Below are 16,616 nucleotides of genomic sequence, written 5' to 3'. Positions count from 1 at the left end.
AACCAAAACTTTAAAATATTTACACATTGAATGCCCTTGAGCAGGTCTATCTTAGAGTGTTACCAATTAAAGCTATATGCGTAGTATAATTAATCTGAAAAATATAAGTATATAGTACTCCATATTGATTACTTATTACAGTCTGTCTCATTGAAGGCGACCACTATCCGCCACAAGCTGAAGACGGATAATGACTCTCTCACAAAATGCAAGTGGGAGGGCAAGTGGGGGTATCCATTTCCCCCACCACTTGCACTATCCATTTATATTTTGTGAGAGGAACGCTCCCTTTTACTTCTACCCACATAGACCACAGTAGAATATACTAGTAGATAGAAAACACAACGGTAAAGAGGTAATAATATATCCATTTTCTCTCTTATTAATTTACCCCCTTTAATTATTTTAGAATAAAATTTGTCATTTAATTACATCAATTGAATCCATCTCCTAGATAAGGTATAATGTTCTCGCTCACTTTTTATTTTTCTTATTTCAATTGAATGTTTTACTTATTTAGATGGTTTTAAGGTTGTTTTACTTAATTTAAAGTTGTAAATTTTATGAATTGAATTATGTTTAGTATTTTATTTAATGTAATTGAGAAGTTAGTTAGCGTTTATTGGGTTGTTTTAAAGATAAATAATTAATAATTAATTAGGGTTTAATTTGAATTTTATTTTATGACCACTTTTATGTTCTTTATATTGGTCAAAGTTGTGTCTTTCAACTGGTGTTTGATGTTAATTTTACAAATAAATTGTAAACCTTTGTATATTCTTTAGTCTTGTTTGGATTAGAGTACGTAGTAGCTCAAAAAGGAAGCATATTAGTGAATAGTGACTAAATGGGACAAGCTGGTTTATTGAGTGGACATTAGTCATATTTTTTATTGTTCAGTTCAGCACGTCGATACCAACAAATGAACAAGGATTATTTAACTGGGCCCTAAAGAAAATCGAAAATAATGGTGAAGGTGAAGCTCTGGAAGCGATTATAAACTTTGGCCCAGATCAAAAAATTAATCCAAATCTTTTTTCATTGAAAGTGAAGCTGCTTTCTGACACAGATAGACTCCAAGGCAAGTGTTCTTTCATCACTTGTGTTGTTTTGACTTATGAGTTGTGATTAGTCTTAGTGTCAATTTTGTAATTGCGCTCGCTCGTTTATTTGTTATTCTGTAGAGGCTTTTGATGCGGCAAAACAGTTTGTTGGCGATTATGATGTCGATGGCGATAGCCATAATGAGCTTCATTTAACGGCGGACATTGCTGCAACTTTGGTGTATGATTAATGTTTTTCTGTTATACATACAATTAGGCTAATGCTTAAATTTGTATCTGCAGCTGTAGACATGCAAGGATGAAAGAGCATTTAACTTCTTATAATTGGTATAAAAAAGCCTTGCTTCTGGCCGAGGTAGCCGAAGACAAAGAAGCGTAAAAGACTCGTGCTGTTGAAGAACATGCGCTTTATATTGATCAAAGTAACATGTCCTACCTCAGTTACTTCTAATTCAAGCTCTTGAATGAAACTCTACTAATTCGATCTTTGATTTCAGCGTATTTGGATGAAGCTCCCGGTAAAACACCAAGCAAACAGAAACCCAAGCAGAAGAAGAAACCCAAGCCGAAGAAGCAACCCAAACAGAAGAAAATCCTAGCCCTAGTAAGCGACGACGAAACAACCCCGGTACCTGACGACGAAACAACTCTGGTACCTGGCGATGACGACGAAACAACACGGGTACCTGACGTCGACGACGACGTATCTGCAGCAGCTCCAGAACCTCCCTCTATTAAACCAACTATATGGCAAGTAAAAAATTTTATATATATATATTTGTAACTTTAGATTTTATAAGATTAAAATTCACTTCATGTTTGATTATTGTCATCTGCATTCGAGAGGTTTAAGTCGTGTTTTGTCTTTTCCAGTTTTCTAAATCGTTCAGGATTGATGAAATCGTGGATGAACGACTCTACCAAGGCACCATGGAGAATTCTGTTTTAAAGCTTAGGGTGACTCTAATGGAGGCTTCAGAGTATCAAGTTAATCGGTTTGAAGAGTTGCTTTCTTTGAGAAAAGGAGTTGTCAAAAACCCTCATATCCTGAGAGTAGATACCATTGTTGAATCGCCAAAGCTAAATAAGATGAGACTATTAGTCTGTGAATCAATAACAATTGTTGATGCGTTTTTAAAAAAAAAAATGGAACTTTTCCTTGAAAAAAAAGGGGGCAAATTGACTAACAATGACAAGGCGGATTGGTACAAAAATATCGAGTGTGATTTGAAAATTTTTTACGATGAGTTTTATTTTCTTAAAAAACCCTTATTTAATTTGTACAAGTTTAAATTTACTAACCTATGTTTATTGTTGTAGTGGCGTCTTGTTAGGTTTGATGACACTTTATCCAAGGGGATATTGTTGTGAGGATTTGCATAAGAATATATTCGTCACGACAAGCACAACAAACTGGGAAGCCAAATTACTCCCTGCTTTAACTCCACAAAAACCAGATTCTTAAATTTTAAAAGGACACAAGTCTGATGTTGATGACCTGAAATGGAAAATTCGTCACTTGATTGGCCTCTCATTCCTCCCATTTGGCAGATTTGTGGATGCAAAAGAATATCAGTTCTCGACTGAATTAAACCATCTGTTTGATACACTTACTTCCAAAGTAATGTGAGTGATATAGGCTATTTAGGGTTTTTGTACAATTTATTGATTTGTTACCTACCTATCTATTGACTTTGATTTGTGGGTTTATATTTGAAACAGGAATATCATACCGATTGAATGGCTTTTATTTCAGTCGATTATACGGAATTTGAATGATAGGTTTGAATTTGTACAACATTTGAGAATTGCGTTGAAGAGAAAAGGCATTAATGAAAATATGCTTGATGATGAGATGAAGAAGCGCAAGACTTATTGAGATTCAGTAAATTATGCGATTACCTGGCCGAAACAAATCAAGGAGGCGGCTTTCATAGAAGTTTACCAATTTCCTGCCAAGACGGGAAAATTTGAAGATTATAAATCGCCACTTGACATTCAGAGGTATATAAATGCCGTTCTTGGTCACATTAACGACGGCAGTGAGAAAAAAAAGGTATCACTTTTTTTAGGGTTATTTCATAGCAATAATTAAAACTATTGGTCGTCTTCTCGTAATAATGCGATTTAACTCAGAATACACCATATGAGAAGAGGGCTAATAGTTTGGATTATTCATATGAAATTATTTTTTTTAAAACCTAACCAAATGACAATTGTCTTATTTTTAAGCATTATTTCAACAAAGGTCCCAAACACCACATGAAAAAACACCAAACAATTCGAGTTTATATTCTCCATTAAAACCCACCACCAATTCGAGACGCTCCATCAGACACCATTGTCCATCATCTTCCCAAATCTGAACTCTCTATTCAAACTCAGTGTCACCGAAACCCACAACCGTTACGCACCACAAGTTTATTACCATTACCTTCCCTGTTTATCCTTGATCGACGTCGACCTTCTTTCGTTTGCTGTTGTTAAATGTTGCCGCCTTTAAAAGCCGTGCTCCCCTACTAGCAATTGTGATGATTTTGGAAAAGCCAATCCCCATTTCAATCTGAAATAAATGCTAATTTGGGGTGGTTGTGGGGTGATGTTAAGTGGCTGTGAGGATGGGTTATATTTTTAAAAGTTAACCAAAACAATAATTGTCTTATTTTTAAGCATTATTTCAACAAAAGATTTCATTTTTTTTAACTAGATTAACATTTTTTAGTTTTAATAACATTTATCATTGTCTTTCAGAAATTCAGCGATATTCAAATTGATGGGACTATAAGACAATATTTTCTAGATGTATAAACTGAGTTGCATAAATGCCTTATCGAGTCTGCAGAACAGCAAACGAGCGTGTGAGTTTTTTTTATTTTTATTTTTTAAAAGAAATTTGCATTTCTATTAACGTACGCTATCCCCACTTGTAAGCTAACCAATATTCTTTTGTTTTTGCTTAGGGATAAGGGGTGTATGGACGATCTGTTGGTGCTCTCAAAGAGGTTTGGACATTATTCAGGTAGCTAATTTAACCACAACAACAACAACAACAACAACAACAACAACAACAACAACAACAACAACAACAACAACAACAACAACAACAACAACAACAACATAGTCTTAAGGCCCTGTTCTTTTGGACTTAATTTCAGTTCTAATAAGTTCAGTTCAGTTCATTTCAGCTCCATTCGATTCGATTCGATTCGATTGATTCATTCGTTCATATTAGTTTATTTCAATATTACTATTATTATTCTTATTGATATCATTATTATTATTATTATTTTTTATAATGTAGTTATTATTATTATTATTATTATTATTGTTATTATATTATTTTTATATTTATTATATTACTATTATATTTATTAATAATTAATTCGTATTGTTTATATTATTATATTTATATTTAATATATTTAATATTATTATTATTATTATTATTATTATTATTATTATCATTATTATCATCATCATCATTATTATTATTATTATTATTATTATTATTATTATTTTATTAATATATTCATTATTATTAATATTATTGATAATATATTTAATATTATTATATTAATAAGTTATAATATTATATTTATTTTTTTATTAATATACTCATTATTATTAATATTATTAATCACATATTTAATATTATTATTATATTATTAAGTTATTATATTAGACCTATTATTATTATTATATTATTATTTATTTTTTAGTTATTATTATTAATATATTATATTATTATTAATAATGTTATCATTTATATTACTAATATATTATTATTATAACTATATTTATTATTATATTACTATTTTATTTTTTATATATCTTATTAAATTATTATTATTATTAGATTATTTTAATATATTATTATTATTAATGAATAATATTATAATAATATTTATTATTATTATTATTATTGGTATTATTTTTATTATAATATTTAGTATTATTATTATTATTAATATAATCTTTTTATTATTATTTGATTCGATTCGATCGATTCATCGATTTGATTCGATTGATTCCATTCGATTCGATTCATTCACTCCATTCGATTCGATTGATACAATTTCAGTCCAAAAGAACAGGGCCTTAATCCCAAAATGATTTGGGTCGGCTGACATGAATCATTCTTTAGAACCGTTCATGGGTCAACGCACACCTCAAAATGCGAAAAAAGGAGCAAAACATAAAACAAAGTCAAGGTAAACTTGTAGGTTTTACAGTCGAATTCCAGATTTCTTTTACAAAAACTTAAAATTTAAATCGAGAATAAAGACTAAAACGATTTTGAAAACCGAAGTAGAATTTAAGGATCCGGAATACCTTAAAAGTAAACCAATTAAAATATATAAGAAAGTGGTTAGTAAGAAAATGTGTAATAAAGGAGATAAGAACAAATCATTTTTTATTTTTTAAAAAATAAATAAAAATGCTAAATCTGTCAAATAACATCAATACTAAAAATCCACATGTATCATTTCTCTCCATTATGCCCCCTTCGTCGCCATTCTCTCCTCAAGCTCCAAAAATCTCATATCGTGCTCTATCACTCTCAACCATGTATGTCTCGATCTCCCTCTACCCCTAAAGACCTTTTCAGTTCTCCAAGTCTCCAGCCTCCTAACTGGTGCATCCATAGGTCTCTTTCTCACATGACCAAATCATCTTAGTCGATTTTCCACCATATTGTCCTCTATTGGCGACACTTTTACCTTTTCCCTAATCACCTCATTCCTTAATCAATCTTTCCCTGTATGGCCGCACATCCACCTCAACATACGCATCTCCGTCACACTCATCTTTCCTTGTATGGTCGCACATCCACCTCAACATACGCATCTCCGTCGTGGATCTACCTCATTTACCGGGTGAACACCGACCTTGTGTTGAGAGACATGCACGAGACGACCTATAACCCTAACTTTTGGTCCGGACCCGGAGACACCTCCGGTGTCTTCAAGGCCTATGGTATCCAACCATCGGATTGGGAGATCAACTTTCCTCTTGGGGTGGGGCACTTGTGTGACCCATACATGGGTGATGCCGGGATCTATCCTAGCAATTCCTACCAAGGGAGTGGAAGTGAGGCGGGAACATCCACGGCGGCGGAGGCCATGGACTTTGATTAAATATTGGAGGAGGCGGCTCGTAGGGCACCGGGGGATGAGGAGGAGAACGAAGAAGAGGAAGAGGACAAGGAAGAGGAGCAAGATGGGGAAGAGTCGTTCCTGGTGGGAAAAATGGGTGTCAAGCATTGGCAAAAAGAGGAAGCCCTCCGCGTGGTGATGGTTTTATGATTTGAACTCTTTAGAACTTTTCATTATCGTTTAGAACTTTGAACACTTTAATTCTCGTGTTGTAAGCCGGACATAAAGCCAATACTAGTATAACTTATGTGATTGGGTGGTGTGCTAAACACCGTTTGGACTCCATTGCATGTGTACTCGACCATAGGGGAATTTGGAGGCCATTAGTGGCCGAAAATTTGGACTACCCAGTAACACTCGGCCGAGTACCCTTTTCATACTCCACCGAGTGGTGGTCCACTCGACCAAGTGACAGATCCACTCCATCGAGTAGGCCGAAAGACAGGCCTGGGAAACCTCCTGTAAAGACCCTCACTCGACTGAGTGACTTTGACTCGACTGAGTAGCTGCTGAATTCGACCGAGTGCGTGGGAGTTTGACCCTTTCTAGGAATTTTAAACCACCTACGACACATTTGACCTTGATTTTGGACTATGCCGACCTACTAAGAGTCGATTGGCCATAGAAAACTCACACGATGGACATTTATGAATTGTATACTTTTGATTTTGTCACTTGCTTGGGTGGTATACAAACATAGTCAACCTGAAAATGTGTATATGATGACATAAAGAACATGAAAATGTGTATGCATTTCGTAATAGTAGTGGCAAAGTAAATAATAGTAGTGAGTACACACCCCATGACGAGTTTGTAACACTAGTATGTCGGTGAGTCGTATCGAACCTAGGGCGCGTGTTCTGGCGGTTCAATATAATATTGGAATGATACGTTAAATATTAAGAGTGGTTGAGTCGAGTCATAAAGAGTACTCATATACATATATACGCATATAGTAATCATACACACAAAAACCCCCCATCAATAGATATCGATCTTGGCCACGCATAACATATAGAGATGGCAAAACAAGCCGAGGCCCTTTTGGAGAACACAACATATGGCAATAATGGTAGGTTATCAAAAGAGTGTCATGTGAAACTTATAGCGAACTTCAGGATGAAGTTCCCTTTTAGGGGGAGTGAATGTAAGAACTCGGAAAATTTAGAAAATAAAGAGCACGATACGTGGCAAAGCAGTTTGAATGAACTAAACCTAGGATAGATAGGATATAATTGTGTAACAATAAGAGTGATGATGGCAAGGGAACACACGAGAACCGAGGAAGAGGCTTGAGAGTACACCGAGGAATATTTGGGAAAGAGAATGAGTAGCGAATTTCGGGGACGAAGTTTATTTTAGGCGGGAAGATTGTAATACCCGGCATTTGTGCGACCCGTACTTAGACCTAGAGACGCATGAGGGAACCCACGTGTACTCGGAAAAGACCAAGTAAGACCTAAACTAGACCTAGTAGACTTCCAGTGGACCGAGTAGAACCCCAAGTGGACCAAGTGAGTCGACACTTGTTCGAGTAAGGGCACACTCGACCGAGTGAGTGCCACTCAGTCGAGTGAACCAGTCACTCGGTCGAGTGAGCTGAGCTGTACCCGAGAAATGATATTTTGGGATTTCATCTTATCCCAACACCAATCCCTTCATTCTTCTTCTTCTTCTTCTTCTTCTTCTTCTTCTTCTTCTTCTTCTTCTTCTTCTTTCTCACTCTAAAATACCCCCCCCCCCTCTTTAAAGGCTCCTTAAACTCTCATTTTGACATTCAAGCTTGGATTAATGGTGGAACACCCTTCCTAATCTCTGATCTACCTTTGTAAGTCGACATCCTACCCTTTTTCCTCTTTGTTTTATGTTAATCTCGGATTAGGGTTTATTAAGAGAGATTAATTAGTAGTTAGATAGTTATGTAAGGTGAATAATTAGTGACTAATAAGGGGTTTTTATGTTATATTATATTATAGAGTGGTTTGTGATAGTTATTACATGATTATGTAGGATGAGACGGTTTTATGAGATGGATACTTGGTGATTTCGATTAACTTGAGGATTATGCAAAAAGGTAGGTTATCCTACTCGGTTTCAATATTGTGTATGCATAATTGGGTGTCTTTCCTCACAAATGCATTTATGAGTCGGTTAGTATGAATGTGGAGTTGAATTCATGAAATTGGTCATATGTTAAGTGTTGTTCTTCCATTGGTCATGTATGGTTGTGTTGGAGGTCTTTGGTGGTGGTACTTGGTTATTGAGGAGACGTAAGACGGTTGGGAAACCGTCTTGCGCTCGGGTCGCCCCTTGGAGTTTCCCACTCCAAGAGGGATGTGCACATTAACGGCTTGAGTCACGGAGGGACTCGTGTGGTTGAGCACGGCGTCCGGCGGGGATCCATTGGTTGGCGGACCCGTGACGTCTGGCGTGTCCCGGTACCTTTGTGTGAGATATGGTGTCGTGGCGTGTCCCCGGCACCGGTGGTTGTGGGTACGTCCTGGACGTGTCCCGCACGTATGGTTATTGCACGATCGAGTCTCATTCACATGATTATGTCGAGTCTACACTTATTCAGTCGTGTCCTATAATTGTGTATTGAAACTGACGTTTGTTGTGTCCGTGTAAATGTCACCTATTTCCTGGGTGGCCTCTGTCGATCCATATGATATTTTCGATCATATGGGGAGCAGTTGTTTACAGGTTAGCTTTGGTTGCTTGCGGGAGACGGGACGAGCCGTGATGACATTCGAGTCGAGCATAGTTGACTAGATTAGTTTAGTAGTTATGAGTTGTATTATTCATTTCATTTATTCATTATTTATGTTTATGTAATCCACTAAACACTTTATTCATGTTAATTGTTCTCAATTGCGACCCCGATTTCACCGCCTTGGGAAACCGAGATGGTAACATTTCTCAATTACCTTGACCGGGTAAGAAGGGGGTGTTACAACATCCCTCTGCCAATTATTGGGATTAAGATCAATCGATTGAAAAAACTTGCAACCACGCACCTTAGTGTCTGGGTTGTATGTAGCACAAGCTTGAAACCTCCTACCTGGGTTGTTAGTCGTCCATGAAGTGGCAAGAGCAGATGGGTTACCACAGTAGCATGTTCATCTCCCTCCGATACTACATCCTGAGCTATAAGGGGAAGAAGTATTCTCAAACCAATTTGAAGACATATTACGAATCTGAATAACCCTAATTAACTTGAATTTGGGGAAAATTGATTTAGAAGGTATAAAAGAGCTAGAGATGAAGAATGGAAATATGGTAGAATTAATTAAGGTATAATTCACGTGGTGCCCCTGAGGTTTTGTTTAATTCATGTGGTACCCCTGCTTAAGAATGTGCACATGATGCCCCTGAATTTTTAGTTTAGTGCATCATCTGTCCTTTGCCATTAACGGTGTTAAATATTGTAACGATAACAACTTTATTTACTTGTTGACCTTTTTGGGGGGAAAGTTAGTTAGAGCCCAACAACCTTTTGAATTTCCAGCTGACTAAAATCTACAACCAACTTCACCGAATACCCATGATGTTTGAGAATTGTGCACCAAATACCCTTGTAACCAGAAGTACCTGTAACGACTAGAAAAGTAGTCGTTGGAGTCAATTGGATGTATTATCTTATTTGTGCAGTTTATATATGGTTTTCAATGGAAAATTTGATCATTTGTCATGTCTATTACTCCCTCTGTTCCGGTCATTTGTTTACCTTTGAGTTTGGCACAAAACCAAGGAATGGGAAGGGGACTATTTGTGGTGGTTATTAGTGGATGACAAGTGGACATAATGGATGTGTATGATCTAATTACCCATAAAAAACCTACCTAATATAGAAAGGTAAACTGATGAATCTAAGACACTCTAAAATGGAATATGTAAACAAACGACTGAGACACATAAAGTATAAGGTGATGATTAGAGATGGAAGTGGATCGTGTTGATCTGTTTCTCATGCTGACCCACCGTGTTAGCTAGGAGAAGAAAGTGGTAAAAATCGGGCACGAGAATATGGATTTCGTGTTGTGTAGTGTCAGCGAAATGAAAATGGCGGCTCAAGCACGACCCATGGCCCACGACGTGTCCATGTGTGTCAAAGCATGCCATGCGCAGGTAGGTTGTGTTGTGCCTGGCCTAGACACGGTCTTTTTCTCAAATTTGGGTCGAAGCACGACCCGGGGCTTATAGCATGATGTGTCGTATTGGGCCATGTCAACGTTGTGTCATGCTTAAATGGGTCGTGGGACGTGCAAGCACAATGATCCGCGTGCCCACTTTCATCTCTAATGGTGATTACATCCTACACAATAACTTTATTTTATTTTCTTTATGGAAAATGGACTTCCAATACAAAATATAAGCATCGTGGCACAACAATGCAAGTTAAATCTATAAACATATTACTATTCACTGTCTTACAAACATAAATGACATTAACATCTACTGTTGTAGGTGGGGCGATTATGAAACACCTAACCCTACGGATGTATCACTCCATTGACATCTTCTTTACATATTTCATGAATTTGATAGAAACAATTCCACATAATTTGGAAATTAATCTATTTAATTTAGACTTGATTACATCAAATATTTGTATCATTGAAATGATAGACATAAGTACACCCTACTAAACACAAGTAGACACAAAATATCCACATCTTTTATTTCATGTCATCCATAAGATCATTAAAGCCACCTTTTATATAACAGTTCACATTGAATGCATTTTTATTTTCCTTTTCTAAAACAAGAATTTTTCTTAACACGGATATATCCATTTTAAGTTTAAACGGAACAAACAGCATCCTTCTGGTATCAATTGGACAAGTCTTTTTTTATTAAATATCTAGATACTAATATATTTTTTTCTTATTTATTTTATTTAATCCGTTATAAATTTAAGACGGATATTCCCGTTTTTAACCAGAATTTAATGATTCTGAGAAATGATAAGGCAGACAAAGCAAAAGCTGGAGCTCCCACCCACATAACTACTGCATTTTCTGACAGCGAATGAGAAGAAGTGTCTGAACAAAATCATCAATCATATACGAGTAGTTTTATACCATAACTAATTATAATGCCAACAAATAATTAACTTTTTTAGCAAAATTTGCCCATCATTCTACAACATGTATAATACTGAGCACTTTTTAAAAATTATCCACACAAATAAAATACTACGGTATTTATTTCTGTATATTCTCCCATTATAAAAAATTTCTACATTTTATAAAAAATAATAAAAACACAATTAAAGTGATATTACTATGTTTTAATAACATTGTTGTCAATAACAGAGCCAAAAATTGTAGTTCAACATTAGAATTCTACGAGTTTTAATACTTCTCATTAAAGATTCAACCTAAATTCTCGATTTTTTCAATGTAGGGAATTGAAACATAACTTTACATTGTCTTGAGATAAGAATACATTTCCCAAAAACTCAGAACAAAATTATTTTTAGACGGTTTTATAGGATTTATATCAGCCGACTCCAAATCATTTTGAGATTAAGGTTTTGATGTTGCTGTTGTTGATGTTATACGTTTTAAGTCATTTTACTTTATTCCGAAACAAATTAAACTAGGATTACATGACTTAATAGCTCTTGTTGATTGATAATTAGTAATAGATACCGACAGCTTTTAATGAAGATAACTCCAAACATTGCCCATGTGTAGAATTTACCATTTTATGTCATTTCTCTAGCTTTGCTTATTATTTCTGACCTTCATTCTCTGCATTTTCCATCACTTTCCTAACAAAAACTACACACAAATAATCAATCATTATTCATTTAGAGTGAAAGTTGTTTTTTAAGTATGTGGGACTCTGAGAGTGAGTCTAATGGTGGAAGAGAGTATGGTAATGGAACTCTTGCTGCAACCAAACATGGCCTTAAGACTGATGGGTTTGAACAAAGAGGCCATTCTTGGTACTACTTCACTTGTTTTTCGATTGTTTTATTTCCGTTCAGGTCAATTCCATACGTTTGCTTAAAATACCCCTCACATATACTGAACAAACGTATGAAATTGGTTTTGTATATTAGCATTAGCATAAGTGAAAGAACAAAAATTTAACTTTTTTTTTGTGGATTTTTATGATGTGTAAATCAAGGTTTGTTGCAACTGATATTCCAAGTGATTTTTTGGTTCAAATTGGTGAAGTTAGCTTCCACTTGCACAAGGTAAGAAGCTTCTTTCTCTTAGAATTTAGACATAAATTACATTTATCAGTTGGTCTTGCTTAAAACGTCTTAACTTAAGACCTCTCACAATCTTCTTTTATTTTCACCTCTAGTGTCATGGACTCATGGAGCAATTATTAGGCTATGTTTCTTGTACTTGTGTTTTTTAGCCTGGACGCGTACCCATGTTAGATACTTCTTACAATTTGAACAATATAGTTTTTTTTTTTTGTCAGATTGAAAGATTACCATCTATGTTATAGACTTAGCTATAGCATAGGTAATTCTATTAAGGTTTCTAGGACAGTGACTAAGAAAAACAATGACAAGATAAAACTAGTAAAGTAAGTGAATGATCGATTTTGCATCCTGGTTGATATCAGCAAAGCCATTTACCTGCAACACAAGATTCATGCAGTAGGACATACAATATATTATTAATACGTATTGCTCAGACTTGATTAAAAGTATTTGACACGGATTTATGAAAATTCTTCATAACTTTGGCAAAAATGATGTTTACAAAAATGATACATATATTCATACCCATGTCAGATTGTCGAGTTTTAGACATGTGTATACGCGAAATCATCTAAGAATCTTTGTTAGGAGTCTTGACTAATTTACTCCTTTTGATGCATACAACACAGTATCCTTTAATCTCTAGATGTGGGAAACTGAGCAGAATCATCTATGACACCCATGATGGGGATTTAAACAAGATATCCTTAGATGATCTCCCTGGTGGGGCCGAATCATTCGAGCTAGCATCGAAATTCTGTTATGGGATCGCTGTCGATTTAACAGCAGCAAACATATCAGGTCTAAGATGTGCAGCAGAGTATCTAGAAATGACAGAAGACCTAGAAGAAGGTAACCTCATCTTCAAAACTGAAGCTTTCTTAAGCTATGTCGTCCTCTCGTCTTGGAGAGACTCAATTATCGTGCTTAAGAGCTGTGAGGACCTCTCACCATGGGCCGAAAACCTCCAGATTGTTCGGAGGTGTAGCGAGTCCATTGCGTGGAAAGCCTGCGCGAATCCTAAAGGCATCAAGTGGAATTATACTGGCAGACCTGTAAAGGTTAGTGAGAACTGAAATTTTAAAAACCAGGTTAATGAAGTTATGAAGCATTGCATTTGTCTAATATAAAGTTTTTGTATGTATAGGTTGCGAGCCCTAGATGGAACGAGATGAAGGAAATGAGCCCAAGTAGGGCGGTTCAAGTGCCGCCTGATTGGTGGTTTGAAGATGTATCGATCTTAAGGATTGATCATTTTGTTCGTGTTATAACTGCTATTAGAGTAAAGGGGATGAGGTTCGATTTAATTGGTGCCTCAATTATGCATTACGCGACTAAGTGGTTACCTGGAGTAGCCAAGGATTCTAGTGCAGGAAACATGATGGATGAATTCACCAACACCGGGAATTTCAGCAAAGAAACTAGTGGCAGTAGTATTAGTGGTGCCGGAAGTTGGAAAGGCGGGCTCCACATGGTAATATCAGGTACATAAGCTCTTTTATGAGACCGTCTCACCATAAAGGACTCGTACATTTTTGTGTATCAGAAGACCGTTTTACAGAAGTTTTTGTGTATCAGGAAACAAGGAAGATCAGGAAACCATGAAAGCCAAGGATCAAAGAATGATCATAGAGAGCCTCATAAGCATAATCCCGCCACAACGAGACTGCGTCTCTTGCAGTTTCCTTCTCAAGCTTCTCAGAATGTCCAACATGCTAAAAGTAGCCCCAGCATTAGTAACTGAGCTGGAAAAACGCGTAGGAATGCAATTTGAGCAGGCAACATTATCCGACCTTCTTATACCATCTTACCATAAGAGCGAAACTCTCTATGATGTCGATTTGGTTCAGCGGCTATTAGAGCATTTTCTAGTGCAAGAACAAACTGAATGTGCCAGTCCGAGCAGGCAAGCATACGTGGACAAAAGTATGTATGACGAGAGTCAAAGAGGGGATGCTTCAAATGCCAAGATGAGAGTGGCTAGGCTTGTTGATAGTTACCTTACTGAGATTGCTCGGGATCGAAATCTTTCTCTTACCAAGTTTCAAGTCCTGGCTGAGGCTCTTCCTGAATCTGCTAGAACTTGTGATGATGGGCTTTACCGAGCAATTGATTCATATCTTAAGGTACGAAACTTTTACTTTCTTGAACTTTCTGACTGAGGCTCTTCCTGAATCTGCAAGTTATTTGGATCGGGTTCATTCAAGGATCATACATTCATAATCAAAGCTCTAATTTATGAAACCTGCAGGCACACCCTACACTGTCGGAGCACGAGAGGAAAAGGCTATGTCGCGTAATGGACTGTCAGAAGCTCTCAATCGATGCCTGTATGCACGCTGCTCAAAATGAGCGTCTTCCATTAAGAGTGGTTGTACAAGTCCTGTTTTCGGAGCAGGTCAAGATAAGCAACGCAATAGCCAACACTTCTTTGAAAGACCCGGCCCCAGATCAACATTACCAGCCGATGGTTTCAACCCGGAAAAGCCTGCTAGAAGGGACCCCACAGTCTTTCCAAGAAGGATGGACAACTGCAAAGAAAGACATAAATACCCTCAAGTTCGAGTTAGACACTGTCAAGACTAAGTATGTTAAGCTCCAAAATGAGATGGAGAGTTTACAAAGGCAGTTTGATAAAATGATGACTAAACCGAAAAATCATTCATCTTCGGCTTGGACTAGTGGTTGGAAGAAGCTAAGTAGACTTGCAAAGATGAATAATTTAGACAATGACGATAGCTCTGATCAACAGGCTCCTGATCAGACAAGGAAAACGCCTAGAAGATGGAGGAATTCCATTTCTTGAGCTGTGCTACTCTGATTTTTTTTTTTAGAAGTTTATGATACAGGTTGCGTGTCTGAGTGTTGGATTGGCTCGTTTTATGAAAATGCACATGTTATGGATGAAAATGAAATGTTTCGATGTTATACCTATATTCAAGTGCGTGTGCTGGACACAAGCATTGCAAAGTGAGACGAAGGGGTCTTGAGAATAACATAGATCTAGATCCTAGACAAAAGTGTGCACATTTTTCTACCAAAGTTTCCGTCTTTTTTCTTGTTTCATTCAAAATGTTCTGTTTTCGGAGTCTTTTTATTAAAAAAAATAGGGTGATCGGAAGAAGGGCATAAAGAATTGTCTGTGTGTAAAAGTTTAGAATGACAGTATTTGATTATTGTAGGCTTCTTATTCATATAATGTGACTTGATAAAACTACACTTCCAATTTGCTCTCAGGAAATCAGAATTTACTGTCTAATGCTCAATCGTGAACCTCCAACTTCAGCGATTGACCACGACTGTCTCATCCTAGTTTCCGCAGTTAACCAAAACGACCCATTACAGCAAATTCTGCCCACATTCCTTCAAAAGGACACATATTCATTATTCACCAAGAAAACCAGTACCATAGATCAGAGTCTTGGAAACAGCAGAGTCCGACAGACGACTGTCAGTCGTACACGTCCCTTCGTCCTGATCTTATGAGTAAGAAACAAAGGGTATATGATCATGTCAGAGTGTCAGACAAATCCAAGTAACAGTGGGTCCATGACCATCTTTACTCCCTTGGTAATTAACAGATTTTCCTAAGATCTGACATCATGAGCATTGCAAGACATGAGCATATTCTTCTGGTTTTTTTGAATTCCTGCTACTTTGGCAGCACCTTAATACATTACATGTGATTCAGTCTTTTGGCCACTATTTTTTTTCTTGTTCCTATGTTAGGTGGAGCATAGAAAGACTATTGAAGTTATGGTCTCTTTCCTAATTAAGCATACATAGAGCTACCAGACTGTCAAGATCAATCTTGAGCTGTCAGCTGCCAGTTGCATATGGGTCTTCTCTTTGTTTTTTAAGGACACAATAATTTACATGGTTACGACTTGACCTGGCAGACGGGGTCGTTTAGGTCAGGAACAAATCCTATTGGGCTAGGTCATACCAAGTACGAATGTTTTCAGGTTCAGTGGTTAAGAGTTGGGTCATTCGAGTCTAGTCCTTTTGACTCATGGTCTTATTTAGTTTTATTATTAGTTATAATTTCAAATTAGTCATTTTGGTTATCTGCTCTAGCAAAGTTCAGGTGAACTGCGGTCGTAACAGATCAATTCGGGTCTAAGGTCAGTTTTTGATTATTTTGTTCAGGTCTAATTTGGGTTTG

The 16,616-nt window shown here is 36.5% G+C and overlaps 1 protein-coding gene across 1 annotated transcript; it reads left to right on the top strand.

Moving 5' to 3' along the window:
- Positions 1-11,850: 11,850 nt before the first annotated feature.
- Positions 11,851-15,707, top strand: LOC141648215 (root phototropism protein 3-like). The gene is made up of 6 exons (XM_074456725.1): positions 11,851-12,175; positions 12,361-12,430; positions 13,081-13,512; positions 13,599-13,935; positions 14,030-14,577; positions 14,703-15,707. Exons 1-6 carry the CDS (start codon positions 12,063-12,065, stop codon positions 15,255-15,257), a joined length of 2,055 nt encoding a protein of 684 aa, XP_074312826.1. The 5' UTR covers positions 11,851-12,062; the 3' UTR covers positions 15,258-15,707.
- Positions 15,708-16,616: the final 909 nt, after the last annotated feature.

This window comes from Silene latifolia, chromosome 3 (genome assembly GCF_048544455.1).
Source record: "Silene latifolia isolate original U9 population chromosome 3, ASM4854445v1, whole genome shotgun sequence".
NCBI classification, from domain to species: Eukaryota; Viridiplantae; Streptophyta; class Magnoliopsida; order Caryophyllales; family Caryophyllaceae; genus Silene; species Silene latifolia.
Note: the sequence above shows the minus strand (reverse complement) of the source record. Positions and strands in the feature narration are given on the sequence as shown.